The 21,669-nt window shown below is 39.5% G+C and overlaps 1 protein-coding gene across 3 annotated transcripts in view; it reads left to right on the forward strand.

Moving 5' to 3' along the window:
- Positions 1 to 20,545, forward strand: part of LOC124182725 — a 108,130-nt gene extending 87,585 nt beyond the window's left edge. For all 3 annotated transcript variants that reach the window (XM_046570310.1, XM_046570311.1, XM_046570312.1), the window contains 2 exons: positions 6,566 to 6,699; positions 16,938 to 20,545. In XM_046570310.1, the coding sequence (XP_046426266.1) occupies positions 6,566 to 6,699; positions 16,938 to 17,273 (470 nt within the window). In that variant the 3' untranslated portion in view covers positions 17,274 to 20,545. The remainder of the gene's footprint in view (positions 1 to 6,565; positions 6,700 to 16,937) is intronic.
- Positions 20,546 to 21,669: the final 1,124 nt, after the last annotated feature.

Below are 21,669 nucleotides of genomic sequence, written 5' to 3' on the forward strand. Positions count from 1 at the left end.
AATTTTTTTCGACTTTTTTTTGGTTAGTACGATAGCTGCATTTATGTAGATTGATAATCTTTTTTTTTTTTTTTTTCTGATGACCACAAGGGTAGAAATCGTGGCGACGAGGATACTGCCTTTTGTTTTCCCCTTCCACTTCAAGGACGCATAATTCCATGAAAATTTATTTTTTTGTTTTTAAATTCATTTTGTGTGCTCTTGATATATAAATAAATAAATGATAAAAAAATGGATGGTAAAAATATCAATAGCTTTTATTTTATTCACCGTCAAAAAATGCTCGAAATTCGGGCCTCTAGACTAGAATACCCCCTTAAATTAACTTGGGTAGATTTTCAAACAGCGGGGCAAACGTTTTTTTTTTTTTTTTTCGTTTTTTTAACTTTCGTCGAATCATTCGAAAATTAATTGCAATTAAATTTAACGAATTTCGCGCTCAGTGTGCAAGATTTTTTTTTTTTCTTTTTTTCTTTCTCCACATATTTCTCCTTCCTTACGAAATTCGTTGGCAAAGGTAATCGGTAATCAAAATTCTGTAACGTAGGCGGAAACAACAAAGTAGGTAACAAACAGAGAAGTAGAAAGAAGAAAAAAAAAAAGAGAGAAAAGAAGAATATGAGGCGAACAAGCGACAAAGACGAAGAAAAAAGAGAAGGGAAAGACGGTCGGTCATATCTCGTCCGGCTGACCGTGTCAGCACTGGAACGTCTTTGAGCGATGAGTAGAAAAAACAAGTTACCGGGCAGCCCGTCGCGTTAGCTAAAAGTAGAGGAGTAAGAAAAAGAAGAAGAAGAAGAAAGGGTTATAAGAGAGCCAAGATGACCGTGCCGCTGAGAATGGCGGGGGTGAAACGGGTCGAAGTTGGCGGATGCTATTGCCAGTTTGGCAGAAAGCCAGCATCGGTCAATCAGCAGTAGATAACCAACGGATTCGTCCTGCCTTATAGCTGGCATAAAAAACTATTGCGGCTTATACGGTGCCGGTAGAAACGAAGAAAAAAAGTCGAATTTATACTTCATGCGAGTGGGAAGTTGAGGATGTTTCCGGCTGACGAAATTCCTACATCGTTGATAAACCTGACTGACCTTGATGTGATATAAAAAACTTTCCGTTTGGATAGGTTCTCGGGCTCAGCTTCAGTTGATCGATAACTAATGCATCGATCGGATCCGAAACGTAGTCAATTTTGAATAAGGAGAACCGTATTTATAGAGATCAAAATGATGGATATCCGTTTATTCGTTTTTGAGATATCGTTGTTTCGAAGTTTTTTTTTTTAGATTTTGTTATTCGAAAAACTTGAGAAATACCAGATCGTTCGGATCTGAAATATAATGAATTCTGAGCAGAGAAAGATCCGCTTCGATTGGTACCAATGTCGTGAAAATCCGTTGTTAAATCGTACCTGATGAAAAAAAAAAAATTTCATCACGACATCGAGACGTCCATCTGAAAATGTTCGGAGATGATTCTGTAAATCATAAAACCTGACGATGCGGTGAAAATTCAACGTTTCGTTTTAGGGGTGAATAATAACAACTTACCTTGTTCTCTTCTTTACTCTGAAAACAAAGGAATGACACATTGAGAAAAAAAAATTGTACAATTCTTGAACTCTAATCTGATAAACTGACTCATATATTGCAGGATACTTGAAAACATAAGATACGTATGTTGGTTCTTGGTTGGATCCCCGACTATGGACGATTTTGACTATTTTTTTCTACCCTTTCAGTTTTTCTTCTTCTTCCTCTTCCCCCCCTTAAGACCGTAGTAAGATTTTGTATCGTTATTACACATTTCGTCCAAGGCACTTGTTGAAACGAGACGCTCTGCCGGCTGTTAAAGCCGATGCGGAAATTGATATTCTCGTTTATGGGTTCACGTCTGAGCAGCTGAACGAACGCTGTCCGCCGGATGCAGACTTGCTCGGTCGTGCAAAGGACGGGATCACGTTTACTCGACAGTTTACAACTCCCTCTGACCTCTTTCGCTGTATCCATACCCTGGGAAACTATGTAATTAACTAATTACACTACGGGATGGCGTCTAAGTGTGAGTTGCTGGAGGGTCCCAGTTTCACGTACGGCCAATTTCACCGCCGTCCGACTGCCTTGACATTCCGTCTCTGTCAATACGTCATTTGCCATGGTCACCGAGTTATTGGACGGCACACCGAGGAAAATTTCATCTGTTAAAGTTACGAGAAAATTTCTGTAAAATCGGTGTCATAATAACGACGATTTAAACTACAGTGATAAATTTTCTGGTTACAGCAACATTTTAGTGTATCATCGTCCAACAACTACATTTTGACAGTTTAGTAATGCAACAACGTCAATTGCTGTCGGAATAATTACGAGAATATACTATAAGGAAACGGTGAAACTTGGCAGATTGAGAATACGACTGCGCATGCGTGGGCTTTGATAGAATTTCATACAGGCTTGCCACCTACTTTCTAAATATTAATAAATTATAAGTATACCGATGGAAAAAATCAGCGTGTGAGTCAGTGAAATATCCCATGAAAATTCACTGAATCGTGAGTGTATATTGCAATCAGTGGTATACTTGTAACTGGAGATTAGTGAATTTTTCGCTGATTTAAATTTAGAGAGTCAAGCTTTAACCGTCAAACGTGACTTATAGAGGTTATGTAGATGATGACAATTTTCTTAGGTTAAGCGAATCGTAAATGGTGAATATGCATTTATTCGGAAAGGATTGGAAAACTTTTATTTTCTACTGACTGACGACTGATGACTGCTACGAGTAGAGCAATAACAATGTAATTTCAATTCACGGCTTGAAGCGGGAGAATTTCACGACTCACGTACCGTTTAGAATTAAGTTGGCGCCCCTGACTTGCAGACGAAAATATTTCCCAGGTACGATCTCCCCGGCTAATAGAGTTCAATTATTTCCCGAATGCGCGGTCGGTAACTCACAATCAGCCCGACAAGTTTCACCGGTTTTTTTCGGCTTATCGCGAGTTACATGCCAACCTTTCTGATTACAAGTAGAAAACTCATTTGAATGAGCACGCTCGGAACGATATATTTTTTGATTACGGTAAAAAAAATTGATGTATGTAACCAAAACTGAAAAAAAAGAAATTCTCGTTATTTAGGTACACGCATTTCGAACATTCTAAAATGTCAGCTTTAACGTTCGGTGCCTTTTCTCTGCGGAATTCCGACACCCTAAAAGCTGTAAGTGAGAAAAAATATGTACGTATATACACAGAGTAAATCGCCAACGACCGATAGTTTAATGCGCATGCGCAAAAATTCTAGAGCAATAGCAGTTGTTTTGTCAGGTCTACCAATATTTTGAGGTTAATTGCATCGCGGCGATGGTTGGTCAACCTGAAGAAAGAACTGCTTTTGCTCTAGAATTTTAACGCGTGTGCTTTAAACGATTCGACCGTAAACCGTTCACTCTGTACGTACAATCGACCAAGTAAAAGAGGGGAAAATCTTTTTATGCGAACGAAATCGCGTCGTTGGCGAACAAAAGGATCGGTGTTTGAAATTATACAGGAAATAAATATCGATCGTGGCGTAGGGGACGAGAAGAAAAAGTGAGCAAAAAATAAATAAAAATGATAAAGTTAAACCGTGTACCAGCGGATTAAGCAATTGTATTTCATCGGATTCGGCGAGCCGGTAAAACGGTAATTAAACAAAGACAAAGGCCGGCGACATTTATCGGTGAGGTTTTGGGGGACGAGTCGACACGGTATAATATACAAGCGGAAGAATCGCGGGGGAGCTGTTCACGGAAGTTAATAAATTCAGTCACGGCGAAATTGAGTGTGGGACAGATTCCGCAGAGTTTGCCTAATATCAATGAAGCCATGTGTTCCGTAATGTTGCGATTTCTATGATAACGCAACCCCCGCTCGAGGCTCACCGTATCCCTTATGTACGCTCGGGGATCCTCAAACGGACTTATCTTATTCAGCTGGGTGTGTGCTCGACGGGCACATAGAGAGCAGACAGTAACGAAAAAGGGAAAAATTCATACCGGGGCGATTGTAGCCCCGGAGAAAAATTCTCCCCCTCCCTCGTGAGTTTCACGATAAAAAATGATTCTTAAACCGCGTAACCTGTTTCCGCAATTTTTTCAACCCCCTGATGCACGATTTTTTTTTTTGTTCTTCTCGAGGATATTGCCACGGAAGTGATCCGACAGTTGAGAAATTTTTGACGGCCTAATTTTCTATACCGCGATAGAAAATGTGTCTATTTTTTTTTTTTTTTTTTTGTATAATTTATTCCTCCTATCCACGTTCCGACGATGCTTACCTATAATAAGCACGCGCTAGATTACTCCTGAACGAATCTCAAGCCGGAGATTAGATTCGAGGAAATAATGTATTTTCGACGAGGTCACGTGACCTCGATCAAGATCCAAGGTACAAAGCCTCACATAGATATAAAATCAACGGTATTAACAAAACATTCTTAGACTTCTATTTTCTCCTTTCATTTTCCTTCTAATACGCGTACCTCATTTTCTGCCTCTGTAATAACGTGTCTCGATTATTGAGCAAAAAGTCACGGAAGGTACCTTAATTATTGAGGAAAAAGTCAAGAATAAAACAACACGTAGTAGTTTCGTTTACCAAGTTATTACGTACAATTGAAAGACGCCATCTTGTACGTGAAAATCTGATCCGACTCCATATTTAAAAATAAAAGCAATTTTCCATCGCTTATTTTGCTTCACATCAAATTCATATCGCTAAACAAGAGTCTAGTAGTCTGCACAAAGCGTTCCGTGCCTTTATCTTCGTCCAATTTGACCGAAACGATCAGCTGTTTACGCGTTCCGCCGCCATATTGCCGAAGCCACGCCCGTGCTTTAAATCCGATCGGTTGAACATGTTCTGGTTCTAATTATCGACGTAACGAAGTCGAATCGCTACGCAATCGTTGCATATGTGTATGTATATATAAATGTATAAATTCACAGTCACAGCTATTTGTTCGCGTGTATAATAGAAAGCCCTGGATAACAGATGAGCGAGGTAGAGAGAGCTCGTGCATGCGTAAGTGGAAACCCTGCCCGTACGTCAAGGATCATGAAGGAATTAATTAAATCGCGTTGGATAATCGATTGCCTCCGATGACCCGAGGTTCAATTTGCTAATTTTCATACCAGTGGCGTCGCGTCACTTCGGAAGCTGCAAGCGGGCTTGCAGGAAGTATCTTTGAGTAACGTGATACGGAATTAACGGTTTAACGATGGTCGATGAAACTTTGATCAAAGCCTCGCGACAAAGGATCGGCGAGAGATGAAGAAGAGGGAGTGACGGAGTGATGGGGGACGAGGAGGGGAGACATGGGATTAACAGACTACGTTGAAAAAAAAATTTTCCGCTTGAAAAAAGATCAAGCCAACGGATTGCGGCCTCTGCGCGCTGTATCCGCAAGACAATACGTTGGAAAAGTAAAAAAATAGGGGATTCTGGGGTAAATTTCGCCGGGCAAATTAACTTGATATTTCACCCACGTGGCGGCACTTTCCATGGCGTGGAATTAAAAGAGAGGTTCTACTACGTGCTTTGGATTGGATTTACCCTCGGTCAATGAGGGTTAAAGAAAGGGTGAATGGCTTCCTTTTCCTCAGTGGATTACAGGGTCCGGATCTACTTCGTATAAATACGACACAACAAACTGAATAGTAAATCCGGGGGCTTGTTATTCCATCCGGCCGCAAGCTCACGGCGTTTCCGAAACTCTTCTTCGAATGATTCAATTTTGTCTCAACAATTTCAACAACAACATTTCAAACACTCGTCCTACCTATAATTTTATACGGATTATTGTTTATTATACAACGTATTCAAATTTCTAACAATCCAAAACAACGATCAGTTCCGAATTTGATATTGAGAAAAATTCGCACAACAATTTCCAACACATACGTATCGATTATGCGAACCTTTTTTTAAATTTTCGACATACGTTGGACAAGGGTTCGCGAAATTGACGGATATTCAATTACAACGCCGGTGTTCTTGAAACTACGACCAGTGCAACGGACGTAGGACGGGAGCTAATATCTCCGGTAATCCGGTGTACCAATTAACGCCATTAGGCCAGCAGGCCACCTGATAAACCTAATTAAACCTGATAACCATTAATAGCCCTTCGAATAGTCGGAGCGTCAGAGGCAGACAACGATATTATTAGTCCGTAACAGAAACTCGAAAAAAAAAAGTTGCAAGTGTCGTTACAGCGGCAGTATTTTTCACCAAAACTTTACCCACCCAACGAACCTGCGCAATTGATGCGATATCAAAAATTAATTTTTCCCGTAAACCGTTTATGTTTTGATTTATTTTTTTATCCATTTTTTTTTTTTTTTTTTTTGTAAAAAACAAAGACGAACGAACGGACGAAGAGTGACTGGTACGACTTTCAAAGTCGCCGCGAGACCGGCTAATAAATTGCAACGCAATTAGCGTTGGATGCAGATTGCTTCCGAGTGTGTCCGGCTGCTGTAAAGAAATTCTTTAAGCCTGTTATTCTCTTTCTTTTTCATGAAGCTCTTCCGGAACGAAAGCCGGATATCACGGGGCTCTATTCCCACTACGCCGTCGGTGCAAACGTAACGGCCAACTGCACCTCGTGGCCGTCGAAGCCTCCAGCCTCCATCTCGTGGACCGTCAACGGCGAACCGGTTAGTATCAAATGCCCTGCAGAGGCAATTACGTTAAGGGGACGCACACGCACACACACACACATATACGGGGTGGGGAAAATAATCAACGACACTCGTATAGCCGCTACTGTTTACTCTCATCGTTTCCACTCCCACCTTCAGCTGGATAACAACAGCTCGTCGCACTTAACTCTCCATAACTTTTCGTTGATGGTATAGTTTTAAATGGAAGTTCCGAGAGTAGACATGCCAACTGAGCTAGAAATAATCGATGCATCGATTAATCGAGTCGAAAAAAAATTATCGAACAAAACTCGATTGGATGGGTTGGAGTTAATTGATTTATTCGTGTTTCGACAAAAATCGATATTTTTTATCAATCTTATCTCGAAATTATTCCACGTCGAATATTTATTTGAAATAAGGACTGTACTGGAATTATTTGAGAAAAGCTAAAGTTGTATCGACGATTCCGTTCAAATCCGTTGAAAATTGTTTTTAAAAAATCGAACGGAGTCGATTAATTTTAGTCTAGGTTCGTTCGTTTTATTCGGATCAAGACTTTTTTCTACATATCCACTGAACCCCTCGATTTTTATCACATTAGCATCGTTAAATATTGAAATTTGCAACATTGCACCGATATCGGTTATAGTCAAGAAGTGGCAATGCTGCAAAGAGAATCCGCTTCGGTGAATTTGTATAAAACAGTCCTCTGAATAAAATTAACCATCTCAGACCATAAATCGAACAAATCTACTATTTTTTGAACAATTTTGAAACAGCATAAAACAAAGTATCGGTATCTGTAATCTTTAATGACCAATTTCGATCATTTCTGTTTCACATTGATTAAAACTTGCATCCTCGTTAAATTCGGCACTTTGAATCGTTTGTGACAGGGTCGTAGGAGGTATTAGCGACAGGCCAATTAGTCAGGGCGTAGTTATAGGCATAGGAATATAATAAGGGTGGAAGTCAGTGATCACAGCGAAGCTTATAAACCTCCGGCGTTTACACATTACGCATATAACGTATATTTGTCGCGGGGTAAAATAAGCATGCTTTGAATATTCGGTCGTTCTGAATTTAAAGGGCGAGGGGCAAAGGGGAGAATAGAGGACGAGGCGCCGGGGTGCTTGCTAGAAAATTCATTGTTCTCTCTGCTCCGTGATGGAAATACCTAAAAGAGAGACGATTTTCTTCAACAGCGATGGGAGGAGGCGGGCAGAGTTCGCTTCTCTAACGAATTCAGTACTCAGCGCGTAAAAGTAAAAATCGTTGCTCTAGGGATTTAATTTCGGCAAGAACAACTGCCTACGTGTCGCGAATAACCGATATCAACCTTAGCTGCGGGGGGAAAACGTACCTGAATTAAACGGGATAAATAACTATACGACTAGCTAAACCCGCGAGAGGAGTTAGAGCGCATCCAGGTCGAATAAAACAACCGGATTGCTAATCGGAAACGAACGAGACTTACTGCAGAGCGACTCTTTTCAACACCCCTGCTACCGGAATTGTTCAATTGAACCAGACACTTCGGCGTCCGTTTTTATTATCAGATTTACCGATCTACCAGGCGTACAGTCTGGTTAGAAATTGAAGTAGAACAATCGTTGTTTATACCAGGGCAGTGAACGCAAAGTTACGAAGCAATGTGACTGAGAACAGATGATGATGATGATGATGTATTTATTTATGCCTTGGCAAGCCTTGGGCAGTTAGAATAACAAATGTAACTTCAGATACAGTCTTTAACAAATAGTAGAATAGTAAAAATTGTCTATACCTTAAAATAATAATACCATTAGAAATGGTGAAAATTACATGATATGTCTAAGTCTAAAGATTTATACTACTTAATACCAAAGTCTTGGATAATTTTATACAAGCGACAAAAAAAACGATCTACATACTAGGAGGTAGAATATCCTGATCAAATAGATAGAACAGAGAGAGAGAGAGAGTACAGTGTCTTAAGATTAACTTTAATCTAGTTGCAAGTAAGTAGGTAACAGTGAGGTACCCGGATAGTAGAAGCAAGGTTGAAAATAGAATAAGGTAAGTGACAAAGAAAATGGAAAGTGAAAGTAAAGTGCAAGAATTACACTAGTAGGTGGTGAACGGACACAAAACTACAATTAAAACTAGTCTAGAAGTCGTTAATTCGATGCCAACTTTTATATCGAGGGTTAAGACATAAAAAAAAAAATCTAAACTCATTTATTCTAAGTAAAGAACATTGAGTCGCAACTCCCGAAAACATCAATTTTTGCTAGAAAAAAAAAACAACCCTTTCGTTCATACTGCACGCCCGATATGTCCTATAGAAAAAAAAACACACAGACGCTCCCCTGATGAACCGAAGGATAAACACACGTGACGTTAAAAATCCCCTAACCATCAGAAATTGATCGTTTATACGTAAAATTAAAAATACAACTTCGGTTGTAATTTGGCTGACGGCGATGAGGGTGAGTTTCAAAGGAAACTCCGGCTAAGTATATAATAATAAAAATTTGGGACTCGCGTCGTTAACGAGCTTTTGATCTTCTCGAGACGAATGAATCTGATTAATAATTGAATTTTACAAGATTGGAATTGGGAAGGGAAAAGTGCACCACGCAGGATTATCTCATCAGTTAGATGATGGTCGGAAAATTGAATTGCAGGATGCGTCATTTGTTACGGTTCCGCAGCATCGAGAGGGGAGGAGGAGAATATACATCCATTGAACCGTACTTTCTTTCTCTCTCTCTCTCTCTCTCTCTCTCTCTACACACATATATATATATCTCCTTGCTACTAGCGAAGCCACAATCCGAACGGCTAGCAGACGGCACAACGTATGGATCCCGTCTAAAACCGACCGCCGGAGAGGGATGTTTGGTTTGATGGGTTTTTTACTACCGGAGGTCGATTTGCTAAGCGCTTTTATATCCGTGCTCCGGGGTATTCTGGACGTCCGCCTGCTTGCACGAGGATCAGTGCAGACCCCGCATCTTTGCCCTCTATCGGCATCTGAAGAGGTGCATTGTTCGGGTTTTCTGAACCGGTCAAGGGTCGACGAAACCCGGAACAACCTCGTGTTCTTTCTTTGCTCGGACCTTGAATCCAAACATCCGAACGAATGCCGGGGGTTTCCCACGTCGGAAAGCTATGCGTGTTCAGGGCTGAAACGAAAGACGATGTACTGAGAAAATTGTATATTGTATCACTAGTGTGGAAAGTCAGTGGATTTTGCAGCGTAAGACAAGGTAAATACGCTATTTTTTTCCCATACCTGTGAAGTCAAGTTCAATTTGAGAAGCAAACGAATTTAATATAATTATTTCAAAGAAGTAGATTAAGAGGTTCGAAGGCTCGGGCCTGCCTTCATAAAATCTAACATAACCTAAAAGCGCAAACTTCAGATTAAACTCAATGACGTTATTCAGACGCTGCGTAAAGTCCGTGCGCAAAATGAAGTTATCGGAAAGTGCGCATGCGTTACGAAAAGTCTTAGTCTGTAAAATTGAAAATGTCATCGAAGCGCTGCGCTACACTGTTAAGAAACAGGACCGTTTACGCACGCTCCACAGAGGTGCGTTGAAAAAATTTCAAATACTGTTAGAATCAAAGGAAAATGTGGTAAAAGTAACTATTAAGTGTTAATTATACTTATCGATACTACATTTTTTAATCAATCCAACATTAAATCTGTCTATTTGATCGAGTTACATATTTTTCCTGTTGAAGAGTATAAAAAAAAAAAAAGATCGAAGACTTGAACAACCTCAAACTATCTACCTTAAAGTTTCTACGCTGATAATTCACTTTTGTCGTTGATAACGTAATTAACGCATGAAGTTATAACCGCGTAAATGTATATCTAGTACTCGTCGTGAAGTTTGGCTTATCTTACGAAGAAACTTTGTTTAATACGATTCGTAGATTGCGGCATCACATTTGGGTTACGAATGACAACCTCAAATTTTATTTCAAACATCTGACAGGTATTTCAAGAAATATCGACGATCGTCCATCTCTCCCAATGCGGCATCTTTCCCCCACTTACCCTACATACATATAATCAATTTGCAAATCGATTGGCCAAGTTTTTTTTTTTTTCACTACGCGGATGAGAACTCGGAGAGCCAGTGGAATGATAGAGTCGTTTTTCAGTGCCATTTTCGTCGCGATCAGTGACGGTATTTTTTCGCCCGAATATTTTTTTTTTTTTCCCCGTTCTTTTCAATTTTCGTTTCACGCATACCTTGCCATAAACTCTGACGCGTAACTGATATTTCATCTCTATTCCGACAACCTGTAGCTGATCCAGGCAGCAGCAGTCACGCTGTTACATCCGGCGGTGTGAGGCTTGGGGAGTGAAAACGAGGCTGAGGAGAGTGAGGGTGAGGGTGGGAGGGTCGATAAAATCATAATAAATTAAAATAATTTATCAGTTTATTTCCTAACCACCGAAGCATTTCTTATTGAACACCATTAAACACCGATAAGATTCATTTTCGGTATGTACCCTCCACTTTTCGAGGGTATTTCACTTAGGAGAAGGTGGGTGCACGAATTTAATCCGGAGTGGGATCGATTTAATTCCAAACACCTCAATGGCTATTAATACCGGATCGCAGCGAGTATTATAATGGATCGTAACGACGCGTCTCGACGTCACGATTATTCTCCTCATTCACGATTTCTCGAGTATAACTCGGTTTTCCAATCGTTCACGAACTCTCGCCGATTGTACGTACGTATCGTATAGGTACGATACTTAACGAATCGACGAAAGAACAATTATTAACATTGTCTCCGCACTTGCGGAACACGGCAGGAATAAAGTTTATTGTAGATATATGTAATCAGAAACGCCTCGTTGCACATTTTCTCTGGCCGATGTATAATAAAGATTATACGCGTGTATATTCGTGATGGATTTTATCACGTGATGAAAGTTTTACCGAACTGGATAACGTGATAGCTCATCTAATTAATTAACCCAGTACTCGTGAAAGGTGGGGAGAAAAAAACCCCGTTGAAAAAGCTCTCTCTACATTTTATTCCAGCATGTATAAAAAAAAAAAGAGAGAGAGAGAAAATATAGAAAGGGAAGGATAAAAAGCGGAAAGAAGTGTGCATTAAACCCGGCGAATGCCGAGGGTGCGGTTAATGCTGTTACCTCAAAATATTGAAGAAAGCCTTCCAAGCCTACGGCCGTCATAAAAAGGTGCGACAAAAATTACTCGGGTACCTGTGTGTAGCTTTAGGTGTACAGCGTTGGCAGGATGTGATATTAAATAAAATATACCCGCCCATGCTGTATGGTGACGTGAAATGAAAAAACAAAAAAGAGAAAGAAATTGGAGGAAAGGAAAGTAGCGAGAGCTTTTTCACAAGTTAAACATATATGTATATGTATTTTGGAACCTAGCTAACGAGTATGAATTATAATCATTACCTCGCGATCTCTGATTAGTCGTAAGAGATGCGTATTAAATTTTTTTTTTTTGTACTTCGTTTCGCATCTTCGAGTCTCATTGAGTAAACATCCATTTGAATGAGTCTAAATTTGGAACTGGTCTTTTCATTCATTTCATTCTGAGATAATGTTCGTACATTTAGCAGTCCCAAGTTACTGGAAACTAAGTAGTCTTAGAATGAAACAAACCGTCGTGTGGTAAAATTGAACGGATTCAGAAAATTTTCAATAACTTCAAAGCAATTTGAAACTAAGCATCGACATCCAACATTTTCTTCGTAACGCTAGTTTAGTCTATTATTGTATTTTTAACACGTCTTCACCGCTAACAAAGACAGTAATTTGATAAATACGTAGCGCACGATTGTAACATCTCGTAATAAAATTAATAACAAAGTGTGGATATTTTGCCACGCAATCAACCTGCTCAACATCAAACCCTCTGCTCCACTGACACAAATGTTCCTACTGCAGTCGAGGATCGTATTCCCAGCAGTGAAAACGAAAGTGCGAAAGCAGAATGCCGTACAGATCACGGTCTCAGGAGAGACGAAGTAACCTATTCCCAGGTGATAAAAGGTCCCGGGTAATGTTGCTTCGATATATAGTCATGTCAGAAGAGGAACTTCCGGGGTGAAGCACTGCGAAAAGCTGCACGGCAAAAAATGGAATAATCCTCGCCCTTGTGTCCTGGGAGTCCTGACCGTACAAGGATTCATTCCCCGAGGGCAAAACGGGCCCTCTTGCCCCTTGCGTCGCGTACGAAGCATAAAGCGGCTCTTGGAGGATGTGCTGTTTCAATATTTAGTCGACATGCGCCTTTTACGCTTCTCCCATAGCACTCAATGATCTATGGTTATTTTCCCGTTTTATCGTCCCTCCCGTGGTCTCTTTTCTCTTCCGTTGTACATCCCATCCAAGCACATGTTCCGAAGTTTAGCTCCTTTACGTCATTCCAACGACCCCGTTTTCCTCACCTTTGCAGCGTCGCTTAGCCTTCCCGTAACTTGCAGGTACAAGAGTCGCTTGTATTTCACTTTCCAATCAGTCTGAAACACTCCGCGTGCCTGTTTTCAGGCTTTTGTTGTTTTTATAGTTTCCTGAACGAGGCATAAGTGAACAAGTTTGAAACACGACCCGGCAGTTTAAACGCGGATCGAGGGGCCATTAATTCAAGGAAGTCGTCAATTGAAAGGTATTGGAAATCAAATTTTCAATCAGAGGAACTTTAATGACTTGAATTTTTTTAGAAACCACAAGGAATCCATTAAGGTAGCTGAAATGATTCTAAATCATTGGGAGTCAATTGAAATCGCAGAGCAATTACTTTAAAACCCATGGAAATCGTGTTTCAAGTATTGTGGTGAGCACCAATTGGCTTTAATTCATTAACGTTTTTAACGACTACTATTTTATCATGTGCCTTCGTCGATTTCCAGTGATTTGTAATCATCAACTGTGATTCCATCGAATCCGGGAAATCATCCCCAATCACAAAAGGTATCGACGTGAAATCAGTGAAGATCACGTGATAAGAAATGTGAAATTCACCTGAAATCAACGTTCATGAATTGGAATCATTCATTCCATTTCCAACTGACTGGCCTCTGGATGCAGACACGCTTAGAATTCCAGTACCAAACTGGAAAATTGATTCCGGGGTTGGACAACAAGCCATCCGGATTTCAAGATTGCGGAGATGGGTGAAAAACCGTCGAGTTTCCATCAAAATTCACACCGTGATGCACGTATGAGCGAGCGGTAATCTTGTGAAGCATCAGGCGTGCATACACAAACCGCGGCGTGTATCCGATGGAAGAAGGATACCCCGAAGGTGAAGCGTCGAATTTCGTCGAAGGAGATACGAATCCAAGCGATAGATTCTTAACAAATCAGACCTCTTTCCCGTAACTCCAATCTGCACCGCAATTTCGGCGATCTTCGCTTCGTCGGCTGCACAATCAGAATCCCGCACGATGTGCTATAAAATGGAATTTATGTCTCAAGTTTAACGATGATCGTGGCAGTTTGCGGACCGGATATCAGCCAAGACAGAACTATCAGTACGGTGGCATGTATATATCCACTGAAATTCAGGAGCGATAACCGGGGTTGAATTTTCGCTTACCGTTTTACCACACCACACCAAAATTGAGGGCAATGGATTCATCTGTACCGTAAACGTTGTACAGACGAATCAGTTGACGAGAGAGAATGAAATCGTTAGAGTACCTGGCCGAAATAATCATGGCATACGTCAAATTCACGGACAGTGTTCATCGTTCGACCGGCACATCATCTATACCTACGTATAGTACCCATTACCTATATACATGCAGAGTTTTGCGATGACGAATTCTACCTGTCGAATCATAAATTGTACGCCGAGGTTTTTCCTCCTCAGGATGTATGCGTGTTGTGTATGCATATGTATACGAACGGGTACGGACATGAACGTGTAGCGATTAATTACGTTAACGAAGGGAGTGACAGCGCCTCGAATTCCAAACAATTATTGCATTTCCACCGTATTATGTACCCCGTTATGATACATGACTCATCAAATATTCATGGATGCGTACGCATTAGCTTTTCGAGTGGCTTGACGAGTCGGGCGGTGGGCGGCATGTTGGGCTGAGGATGGAGGTTGGATGCGGCACTGTTATACCTATAGTACTTGCATTGAGTAATAATGCTAACGAGAGATTGACTAGGTGATTCAATCGTTAGATGTACCGGTGTCAGGTTCCTCTCAGTAATTACCGGTAGAATGCATCACCGTCAAACAGTGAAACTCTTCCCTACTCTGGGAAATCCATTCTGTCCGAAATCCGCCCAAAAACATGGTCACTATTGACGATGGTGGATCGTTTCGTGAAAAATTTCGATATGGACTTCAGCTTGATTCTGGAATATACAGTATGAACTACTGGCCAGTGATGCTTTGTTATACTCTATCGAAAACCGCCAGTGTAATTAGACCGGAATATAACCTCACACTATGGTTTGGGAACTTGCAGAAAATTTATGAAAGCAGATCTTTTGAGATGATACTGTATCCGGAAGTGACCAATGTTTCGAAAAAAGGAAGTATACTTACTTGATTACCGATCCATGAGAACGACAAGTCGTTGTGAGTGTCTTTTTTGCTTAGTCGTAGAAGAGAGGAATAAGAGGAAGAATAACGCAACAAACAAAATGGTAGGTAAAAGTTGAAAGGGCGTGTAATCGCTGAGTGGAATTCAAGTCCGAGGGTAACTGGCGAGGCGGAGAAGGAAGGAGAAAAAGAATGGAAAAGGCGCCCGTCGTCTGTCGCACTTCGGGTGATTCAAAAAATCCACAAGACTTGTCGTTCGAGAGACCCAGCATTCGGTGGTCGGTATAAGGTATAGTTGGAAGTGAAGCCGCAGTGCGCCTTTTTAAATATTCAAGGACGTGAAAATTGGATAACTATAGGTCTGCACGGGTAACGTTGCGACCGGTATAACATGCACTTGACTTCGAGCCTGCGGTTTTGAAAATAAGGTAAAACCGTGACACGGAAAGTTTGGTAAACAATTTAGGTGTATGCTAGGAAATGATGAAATGACGTGGTAACTCGGTCAACGAATTCATCAGCAGAAGACTTTTGTGCTTCCTTTCATTCTTTCCGTCTCTCTATATTTCCTCCAGAACTTGGACATTATATACGACTAGGTTCTTCCTCCCAGTCGATTAGCCGGAATGAATGGAACCACTTATTCTTATTGGATGACAATGTAGCGTATTTCATCTTTCTATCCTCCGAAAATGAGCCAAGTCGGGGGTCTGGCGACGATCTTGGAGAGTTAAGTGTCTGTGTCCAACCGAACCAGGCTCTCCATCACGGCGGAGGATACACAAGTGGGAGCAAAAAATGTTGGATTCAACAAGTCGTAAAAACTAAGGAAATCTTTCGCGAACGGTCCTATCCATTTAAACATATAAAATCAAACCCTGCTAATGGATCTGGCTACTGAATTCATTCATTCAACCAAGCTTGGTGTTTCCTCTCAAGGATATTCCAAAATTTGAACGTCATCTTCTCTTTCGTCGTTCGAAAACCCTCGCAACTCTTTCAGTTTACTCGTGGCAAATGCAATACAGTTATTATCGCCGATGTATACTAATGGTCCGCGTTACCCGCGAGCAACATGTGGCGTTGGGTATATGTGTATAATACGTCGTGGGTTAAAGGGTTCGCACTTCAGCCCACATCCTAATAAACACAAGTACATACCGTAACTTGATCGTGAGCATTTCTGTACCTATTCACTGTATGTAACATGAAGAGGGTGATGTACAACGAGTCGAGGAGTTTTCAGTCCTGTCGACGACCATTCAGACTAATCCACTCTCGTCGTACCTAACACCGCAATATACGTATACACTGTAGGTAATCAACTTGAAATTTCTTTGCGATGGTGATCACTTTAGAGATTATTTATTCCATACAAGCCGAATACCCGTCGGCTGATGGAAGTGTTTGCTAATCAATTACCGCCCCAGTTTTCACGTTACACATGGTCACGGAGCATATTTCTACATTGGTGCTGAAGTGCCAGTAGCGGTGAATTAACTGGCTTTGGTTGAGAAAACACAAGCGATTACTTTAATTTATCTTTTACCGAACTCCGTTACCGACTGATGGTAATCGAATCTATACTACCGATTTTGTCCCCAGACTCTTACCGATTTCCGTTACCGACCGATGGTAATCGGACGTGTGCTGATCTGTACGACCAATTTTTGTCCCCAGGTTCCATCGGAAAATACGATCGTGTACAAGCAGCCGTCACCGACAGCCGCGAAGGGGGGTCGTACGATTTCGGGCCTTCGGCTAGAGGCCGACGCTCGATACTTCGAGAGGGATGGAGGAACAGCGATCCTGCGATGTATAGCGATGGTTGGTATCAAGGAATTCGTGTCTGAAAGTCGGGTGATCGAAGCGCACGTGAACAACGAACGTCTCAGCGCCGCGGGCGACATGCTGAGGGGTTCCGGGAAAGGGACTCGGGTGGACCTCAACTTCACGATGGTCCTTCTCGGAATCGCGGCGGCCATTTTGCATCAGGCGAATATCCTCGCGACGTGACCGATCGTCGCAACGCATCCGGAATCCACTGACTAGTTTGTTGATTAATTGCTGGTAAGCGTGACACGCGCGTCAAACACTGGGACAGTGTCGTTTGAATTTGAGTCGGTCGTCCAATATTTTCAGAGAAAGATAAGAGAGTTAAAACAGAGAGAATAATGAGAAAATATTATATTATTAATAACACACACACAAAATACGTGTCGCGCACTGATTCTCAAACTTAATTATATCTTATAGCATAATATATATATATATTATTATATATCTAATATTAAATCACTATAATTATAATCCATACATATACGTATATAGGTATAATTACCCTCATCTAGTTAATTTGTTTATGACCCATGCCGCGCCAAAGCTTTACTATTATGTTTTCAGTAATAGTTTAATTACATTATTTATCTATTTATTTATCTTCTCAACTCTACACTAGTCATTCGAGTACTTTTACCGATATCTGTTTTGTACAGTTAATAATAAGGCGTTTACAAGTCTGATTTAACAACCTTCACTCCGAATGAAAAATCATAATATCTGCTTATCGCTGTACCCCAAATCTGTGTAAATAGAATTTTCCCAGTTTCCGCCTAAACCGAATTCGTTGCAGTTTTTTCGGGTGTTGGCAGGGTTGCTTTCTCTTTCAAAGGATGAGGACAAATATTAACTGAAAAAGCTTCGTGTCTAACAGGAGAAAAATTGAATCACTGCGTCATGAGGAATTTTACGGCTAATTATTTTCGTGATAAATTTAAGTAGCTCAGTGGGATGTATATATATATAATATATGAATTCCGGAAGATGTTGAATTTTTTACGCATTTTTATACGAACAAGTGAATGAATATTCAACAAATATATCCAATCCCTCTAAAGTTGACTGAATAACGTGATTATACCATGAAATACTTGAAAACGAATGGCTCGTTACTCGCCGCGAGAAATATCGGTGTGTTATTCTTAGTAATTTATTTCGCTCTACCGTTTTACATTCCCTAGTCATATATTGTTCAAAGAAAATTTACTGCTGAGTGGAAGCGCGAGTTCAAAACTTGCTATTGGTTACGATTATCGTTTAATACGTTTAACCTGATCTACTTTAACTGCGTCTTTTCTCGTTGTAATAATCATAATAGTAAAGCCTTGGCACTTGACACATGTCAAGAAAAATTTAACGTACCGTAATTTCGGCTGGATACATTGATAGCGAAAAATTGACGCAAAAAATAGGAAAGAAAAGTGAAGGACAGTGTGAGACTAGCTTCGCTTAACATATCACACCGTCACGCTCTACCGTACATTTTCAAACATACGCAGGCGCACTAGCAGACGAAACCACCTCGGAACCAGCTGCCACTTCGCATTTTCTATGGCTCGATTCGACCTAGGAAATGAAGTTTTCTTCCAAATGATTGCAGATTCACAATCCCTGGATCTGAACATATTCCATACATTGGTTTTTATTCGTTTTTCACATTGAGTTGAATTTGAGATCGCAGTTTTATCGACACAACTGATTCTACACCGTTTTTTATTTGCAAAATCGAACGAGCACCTTAAAAGATACTAAAATGAAACATTTGGAAGAAAGGAACATTAATTATGCGTACAATATTGTAAGTTAGAGTAATGTGGCAATGGTTGGTCGGCTTGGTGATCAAGTACGGTTTGAAACTACTATAGTGAAAATGTACGATATTGTTTAAGCTCAAGATCGTTGTTGATCCTTAAGATTTTTGTAACTGTCGATTTTTCAATTCGGGGGTGCTAGTGAATTGATGAAATTTTAGTAAACGGTATAGAGAGGAAGAGAAACGATCAGATATAGATAATTGCGTTCACGTTGAATTTCGCATTACATTTATACAATATTTCAAACCATTACTGGTGAAGGAATGAAAAAGAACGAAAACACAAGGTAACAATGACGAATGAACGAGAGCTTCTGGAAACGATGCGGAGAGCACCGCTTGCGGAATTACAACCAATGAAATAATTTCCGGGGGTGGTAAGACGTGTAAAGAATGGTGAAACTCGTCACGGCGTAACTAGATATATATATACCTATAATAAATAAAACGCGAGAAGAATAAACTCGCGAAGAAAAGAAAAATAGTATATGATACGGCTATCACAACGAGTAAAGTATAAGTTATTCAGATAACTGTCAACGTCGGATTGTGCATTATTACATGTTACATGGGAGCAAAGAAACAGAATGAAGAATTCAAGTGGCGCTTTTATCGCAGCTTTTCCATCCGTGACTGTAGGCCAATTGTATGAGCTATTTGCGGAGGAGTTGATCGGTTTTTCGCCCCAGCATTATCAGACTGTACAAGGCAGAAAGATAGATCTCCCTTTATGTATAGGGGCGCATAAACCACGATACATATTTTATTGCCAAGGGCTGTGTATAGCCGAACCCAATAAATGGACCGAGATGTGCGAAGCTGTTTGTTTGTGACAAACGTTCTCCGGCAGGAAACTGTACGGTTTTCCCGTGGTACAGAGATGTGGGCGAGAGGCCAGATCGATAAGTCGATAACCCTTCGATACAAGCACGCATATTCGAACTTTGACAGTTAGGTTTTTTTACTCGAATTTTCTTCTTTTCCACATTTCGTTCGGAATTCGGAGAATACAAAAATGGTATACTGATACAGGAAACGGGGTAAAAATACATTTTTATTAATTGTATTTCATTATTGTTTTTATTATTTTCATTTATTTTCTCTTCACGCGAAACAAATTTTATCCTTCGCCGATGACCCAAAAAATTCAGATTCCAGCGGGCGTGTTTACCTGTGTAGAAAAAAAATAACGAACATGATTTACATACATATGACTTTTATCCCAATCGCGACGAGTATGTATACATGTACAACAATTACATTTTTAATTCGACGAATTTTTCGTCAGGCTCAAATTTCATTTCATTCCGTAAAAGAGTAATTTATTAATTAGTAAATACGATAGGAATCAGATTTTTGTAACGAGTATAAGAGGAGCAAGCAACAAATGAAAACTAGAACGTGAATATAGTATGTTGCATGCACGTATATTTACAATTTTTGAATCGTGTTGATAGCGTGCTAGTTTTATTGATTCAGTGAAACAGCGGCATGCATGTGTGCAGCTGACAAGGGGAATCAAAATATGTGATTTTATACTGTGTTGAGAAACAAAACGAAAAAAAAATAAAAATAAAAAAAAAAAAAAAAAAAAAACAATCGATGAAAGTTGAAACGAAAAGTAAAAATATGTATACCTACTTTACGAAAGGAGGAATTTAAACAAAAAATAAAAAAGGAGAAAAACCTTGACCCCCAAAAGTAATAGACTTTAAACGTGAATTGTGATGAATAAAGATGTTTATACGCGGAAATTAAAATGAATGAAATTAAAATATCGGACAGAGATACGCACGCGCGTTATACACATGTAATAACGCTGTCAATCAGCGAGATGAAGAAGGAAAAATAGATTCAAACGAAATCTGACCTATGATTATTAATAATATTAAAAATAATAATGAAATTTAAACGAAACAAATAAATGAATGAATAAATAGATAAACGGTAAAATTATTACAGCATAAATATATAATATTATATGTATAAGACTAAATGATTATATATGAATGTATAATATTGATATTTAAATGATATATTGATATATGATGAAAACTAATTGATATGATAATACGGTAATAAATCTATAAGTAGTCGCATAAATACATATGAATTAATTCTCAATTTAATAACAACAATTAAATTATCTCTCTTTACAGAAATTAATATAATCGTTCGAGGATAAATAAATTTATAATGTATATCGATCGACCACACCCTACACCCCCCTAAAACAAACACACTCACACACACACACACACACACACACACACACACACACGCACGCGCGCGCGCACGCGAAGACGAACACCTAAATATCTTATGTATAGACAAGTTAAGAAAAAGAAAGAATACAACGTATTTATAATTATAAAATATTGTATGTAACATAAAAACTTGATAAATCCAGATGACTTATAGCATATTATATGATATAATATATCTATATTCATTACAGATAATATACATATATATATATGATAAATAAGTATAGAAATAAAAATAAATATATAAGTAAATATATACATATACAGAAGTACATTTTATATGTATATAATTAGTGGGTATATGTAGATGAATATACACAAGTAGACGGAAAACGGCCACTTATGTATATACGCATATGTATATGTATATTGCAATAGTGCGACTGCAAAGGGTATATAATATGATTGTACGTTTATCGAGAAATGAATATTTTATAGGATAGGATACGTTTTATAGGTAAATATTGTGATTAATTTCTTCATATTTATTTTG

Source organism: Neodiprion fabricii, chromosome 5, assembly GCF_021155785.1.
Source record: "Neodiprion fabricii isolate iyNeoFabr1 chromosome 5, iyNeoFabr1.1, whole genome shotgun sequence".
Classification (NCBI taxonomy): domain Eukaryota; kingdom Metazoa; phylum Arthropoda; class Insecta; order Hymenoptera; family Diprionidae; genus Neodiprion; species Neodiprion fabricii.